The sequence below is a fragment of the Sinocyclocheilus rhinocerous genome, unplaced genomic scaffold (assembly GCF_001515625.1).
Source record: "Sinocyclocheilus rhinocerous isolate Xijiao unplaced genomic scaffold, SAMN03320098_v1.1 scaffold579, whole genome shotgun sequence".
In the NCBI taxonomy this organism is placed as follows: Eukaryota; Metazoa; Chordata; class Actinopteri; order Cypriniformes; family Cyprinidae; genus Sinocyclocheilus; species Sinocyclocheilus rhinocerous.
This window is the reverse complement of record NW_015666542.1, coordinates 610,425-616,029: the sequence shown is the minus strand read 5'-3', so window position 1 is coordinate 616,029 and position 5,605 is coordinate 610,425. Positions and strand designations below refer to the sequence as shown.

Sequence of the window (5,605 nt, the reverse complement as noted above, 5' to 3'; positions counted from 1 at the left end):
CTACTGCCTTGCGGTGTCAGCGTTCAAAAGAAGGGGATGAATCAAGGAAGGAGTTAGGGAAGAATGTTAGAATACGAGAGAGAGGAAGGGTTGATGCTGTTGTCAGGATGAACGATTATGTATAGAGCAGAGGATGACAGTGGTGGAATTGTGATTGAATGCCCTTCGCTTCATTGACTTACACTGGCTCTTACCTTCTCATGGTATTTAATCTCGTAATCCAAGATTATGCCATTTGGTTTTTCAGGGGGGAGCCAGGAAAGACTCATGGTGTTGGCTGAGGCCCCCATCAGGTGGACGGTAGGAACTGCAGAGGGAGCTGTGTAGGGAAAATGAGAGAAATCATATCTTAATAAAACCTGAATTTCTATTTTTCACATTTAGAGCATGCTCCCATTCAGGATTACCAAAAGGCTGCTTTGATGTGTAGGCATCAGACAGCTCTTAGTCTTGGGCCCTTTCGGGGCCCCAGCCTCTTAAACTGCACAGACAGAATGGATTCTAAAGTCTCTTGTGAAAAGTACCATGACAGACAAACCGGAAGGCTTAGTATCTGGCACATCCAGTCCACACAACCTACAAACACATGCAAATATATGCATAGCTGTACACACCCTCTGTCCACTCCCTATGCTCTTTGTTATGACCCATGACGACTTCTTACTGTCTGTCTTCCATAATCTCATATTTTTTTGACAATTATGCACTTTCTTTGCCAAATTACTGTTTAAATTGTAAAGTATTTTTACATCATGTTAGTGTAAGTTGTGCTCTCTTTAATTTAATTTAATTAAAAAATTTGAATATTGGGGTAATTATCATATCCTTTAACACTGACTTTATGCAAGTTATAATCTATTGTTTGTTTTTAGGATTAAACGTAACCTGGGCTTTTTTTTAACCCATATATTCGTGTTAACACAACTTCTTCCATAGCTCCTTCCTTATCTTAGCTTTACATAATCTGTATCATCCCCATTTGTCCTCAGACCTGATGTTGCCATCTCCGGTTTCTGATGTTATCAAGTTCTGTTCACACACTACAGTAGCTCTCAATATCCCCTACTTTCTTGCCTCTGTCTCTTTCTCCCTCACTCATTCTTTGTTAAAAGCGTTTTAATCCCCAGGTCCGGTTCTTTGATCCTTTCCCTAGTAGCTCTTTATTATTCTGCCTGTCTCTTTGTCCACCTCCCCCAAAAGCTCACTCTCCCCCAACCCAACACCATCAACCTCCTAACCCAGGCCTTGCTCAGAAAAGCCTCACCCTGAAGACAATGATCCATGGGCAGCCTGCTTGCTTACTTTCACCCCAGGATTAAGGGGCCTCATCTTGAGGAGACAGTGGACGTAACCATGACGTCCCTTGAGCTAATGGCCCATATTTATTTTTTGTCTTAAAAGGCGGATGAATATTCAAGCACAGTCCTGGGAGATAATCTGATCACAGACCCTTCTGAATTTTTGTAACCATGGGGGTGGGCTGCTGTGTGGGTGTGCATGTCACCCCGGGATTGACTCATGTGCAACAACTGCCCGGGTTATATGACAATGCCTGCGGTCAATCCCTGATAGCAAACAGAGGCATTCTTGGACCTGGGTGCTAGCATAGAGTGCCAAAGAGAGGGTTATGCATATGCATAACTCTCCTGCGAAGTCCAGTGTCAATTCAAAACTTGAAATCACACAATAAGTGGCTTTTTTCACAAGGTTAATGCATCTCCACATCTCACTAACCCAGCACACTCTAGCCTAGAGTAGCTTAGCTTTGCTACCGAGCCTCATAGCACAGCTCTCTGGCATCGATGCATTCTGTGGGCTGAGCTCTTTGGGTAGCGTGCCGTGGGTTGGAAATATCTTAAGAGAGGCCATTACACTTCATTATTTCAAACTAGAGCATGTCAAGAAAAACATTTTTGTAACCTTTAAGGACACACATGGAAGAGAATATTTGTAGCCTTTTGGAACATGGTAAGCAGATCTAGCTGGTCAAGGCTGGTTATTAGAGTCTCTAGAACTAAAACAGTTTAGGTAGTTTTGGACCATGACGGATGGTAACAGCTTTAAATCGAAAGAAATCACTGAACTCACCAGCCTGGTTGGTGGTGATGTTAACGGAGGCAAACTGGGGTGCATACGGATTCTTGTTGGAGACTCCATTGACGGCCTGAATCTCAAAGCTGTACTGGGTGTGAGCCTGAAGGTTTCTGACCGTCACATGTCTCTCAGTAAGCCCAAGGTGGCGGGGAGAGATATCCACGTTGTCATCACATCGTGTGCAGGTACCACGTTCAGGCAGACATTTCTTACAGATGACATTGTAGAGAAGGTCCTCCCTTCCACCTTGGTCACGTGGCTCGCTCCACTCAAGTACAAGAGATGTCTCATTTACACTGGAGATGACGCTGCGTGGAGCTGAAGGCACGGCTGCAAAAATAAAATATGTTTTGTTGTGTTAGCAGGTTTAACCTTGGTTAGTTGCTTTCCCAGCAGGTCCGTTAGCAAAGGTCGTGTTCAGCTAGCTTTATTTCACAAAGCTGGTTTGGCTGACCAACTGACAAATTCCCTAAACCCTAACAAAACTTCCAAACTAAGCAGTGCCTGAGCAGAGGAAACCAACCTGGTAAGCAGCTAAGACCATCAGACCAAATTAGGCTAGTTTAAAATGTTTTTAAGCAGGAAATTTAAATAAAATTGGTCAAATGGGGCTAAACTTAATGCGGATTAAGTGCTTTCATGTAACTAAAATTAAGCAAAACCTTGTTTTTCCCACTTGTGCTGTTTAACATCAAAAATGGCTAGAAATAGCTGTGGTGTTCACTTGGGAAAACATTTTTTTTTTGCATGTATCTGTTCAGAGTGCTGACAATGAATACAAGCAGAAAGGAGCTAATATAAAACAGGAGAAAGGGAAACATTTCGAGACAATCCCAGTAGTCTTCTGCGTGTTGGACGGAGGAATTGCTTTACATATGGATGAACATATGAACGTACATATGGTGTTTGGATCAATGTGGCTTTTGAGAGCTGAGAACATGGCAAATAAACAACACTCCTTATGTTTAGATAAGTTCATGGTGGGTGAAATGGCAGTTTATTGAAGGACATTACTCACTGGTGCATCCTGAGTCAGGCGAGTCATTGTCCGCCCGATAGTAGCCGGTCCTGCAGGAACAGATGCTGGCGGCTCCAGAACTTGTCCGGCTGTTGGGCGGACACGGGGAGCAGAACCCTTCACCCTGCTTCGACTTAAAAGTTCCCGGACTGCAAGCTAAAGAGAGAAAGAGTTGTTTACTTCAACTGTCAGAGATAGAAACTCATAGCTATAACAACATATTTACTTTTTTGCTACTCATTTTTGGTGCATGCTTCCATCTAGGTATCTTTTCATTGCATTCAGCAGCAAAATCAATAGCAATTTCCTTTTTGCAATTTGCATTTTGTGAGCTCTGCTTGCCTTAATTTAGATTCTTACTTTTGTTTTCCTCGCCCACAGTATGCAGTCTAATCCTTTCCATCTTGGCATTGTAAAATACGAAGGCGCACAGGTTCTTGCTTACGTATTTGTTTGGCACCGTTAATTTGCTGTTGTTTTCCTCCAGGGAAATAACCCCCTTATGACTAGACGAGTTCCAGCAACATACCCTGGCCTTGCATAAACCCCATGTGCATATGCTAACCGTCAACTTCAATTACAAACACATGCCTGTTAGTTCCAAACAAGAGCACTTTTCGAAATGAACTCCTTCAATCAATACTCAAACACAGGGAATGTCAATGTTGTACTGTAGGAAGTGTTCCTCTAAGATAAACAAATCATATTAAAGACTACAAGGAAAGTGTGAGCTGTTATCTTATGAATACAAAGATTAGTGTGTCATTCACAGGTCTTTGGCCTTTGTGGAGCTCTGACACAATTTACGGAGATTGTGTACACATTGTATCGCATCTATGATAAAAGCAGAGGTGCTCTCCTGGCACACAATGCCAGTGTGATATATCTGCTCAAAATATCACTCAACTGATCAAGTAGTCAGTTTTATGTTTATTACAAACAAGGAAAGGAGTATGACGACAGTTCCCAACCTACCAAGCTGTTTTATCAGTAAGGCTTAGAAACAGCAAATAACGATAAGTCGCTATGTTTTTTTAGAAAAAAAAAATTGAACATCTGGTTTCTGGACAACATTGATGATGTTCCTGAGGTCACCTTCCAAGTTCCCTATCTCAAAATGTGCAATATTGACACAAGGCTTCATTAGTGCAGGGATAATATTAACTTGGAAGCTTATTTCTTTAACCATTAATCAGGGAGGCCAGAGATAGGTAGAGAAGAAGAAACATAGAAAACAGTTCACATACAGATAAAAATGAAAGAGTGTAGGCCTTGTGAGTTTGGGTTTATCGCACATAACGTATCACTTTGGAGATTAATGAGTCCTCAGTGTTTTGCCTCGCTTTGCAGATGTACATAAATCAACCAAAATCTTGGGGAGACAAATGAGACCATCTAGTTCTAGCCCCCATGAAAGATTGCTTGAAATTCCCCTTCAAAAAACTCAGGCTGTTTTCTGTAGGGTTTAAAGTGCTGATTAATCGCTTCCAAGAAGGTAAGAAAGTCAGCCCTTTTCTTTCATCCTCATCCTTCCTCTAGCAGCTCTCCTGACAGAGCGAGAGAGATGAGAGGTGAAAGAAAGCAAAGGAAATGCAAATCCTGTGGCTTTTTTCTCTTACTTGTACACTCCAGTACAGTCTATTGCTCACACTCTATTGCCCAAACCTTCTTCGCTCTCTCCTTCTCTCATTGAGAGCAGAACATAGGACTTAAGGGAGTGATTAGAATTTGTGGTGAAATTGGAAGCGAGGTGAAAGAACGGATAGGGGAAATATGGAGCGCTAAGGGGAAAAAAAGGGTCTTGTCGATTAATATTCATGTGAATGGCCTAACTGTGCTCTGGCAGGGTATTAATGAGACCAACGGCCTTCAGGTGAAGGCGGGCAAGAGAGAGGTGACAGAGAGATTTATCCCTCCTTTAGTTTCCGGTTGGCTTGATTACAGAACATTTTATCAGGGCACAGCTGCCAGGGCTTTCACCTTGAGCCACCACAAGCAAACAAATGAGTTTTTAACTGTACATCAGGCAGCAGATTTCCAAAGGACTGCCCACTTTCCCCTACAGGTATACGCACGTTTGATATCAACTTGGCAGTAGTATAAAAAGTCCTTCATTACTTTGACAACTACATATATTTTCTGAAAAAAAGAAATTATGTGAGTGATGCAAAACTTGCTTTCATTATGCAAAGATGTTTTAAATGGTTGGTATGGCATTGCTATGCGATTCCTAACTTGTTAGTGTACAATGCGGTTACTAGGGTTTTGTGGTAGATTGCCTAAGGCATTCTTTCTTGTTCTTTTTGCATACTATATGGTTGCTAGCTGGTTTCTTACCATCTCAAGTTAAAATGTGCCTACCCCAAGTCATATTCAAGATATTCTAGTCCCCCTTTTATCATCCCTAACCCTAGCCGTAATTCTAACCTTAACCCTAACAGCTGAAAATTCTAAGTAATTTGCTTAGTAGTAATGTATATATATATATATATA

General features: G+C 41.8%; 1 protein-coding gene across 1 annotated transcript in view; it reads right to left on the bottom strand.

The window, feature by feature from the left end:
• The window catches only part of LOC107732650 (ephrin type-B receptor 3-like), a 51,052-nt gene that overhangs the window by 8,069 nt on the left and 37,378 nt on the right, over positions 1-5,605 (bottom strand). The window contains exons 4-6 of the mRNA XM_016544052.1: positions 3,113-3,268; positions 2,089-2,424; positions 195-319 (exon numbers count right to left, since the gene is read on the bottom strand). Coding sequence (XP_016399538.1) covers positions 195-319; positions 2,089-2,424; positions 3,113-3,268 — 617 coding nt within the window. The remainder of the gene's footprint in view (positions 1-194; positions 320-2,088; positions 2,425-3,112; positions 3,269-5,605) is intronic.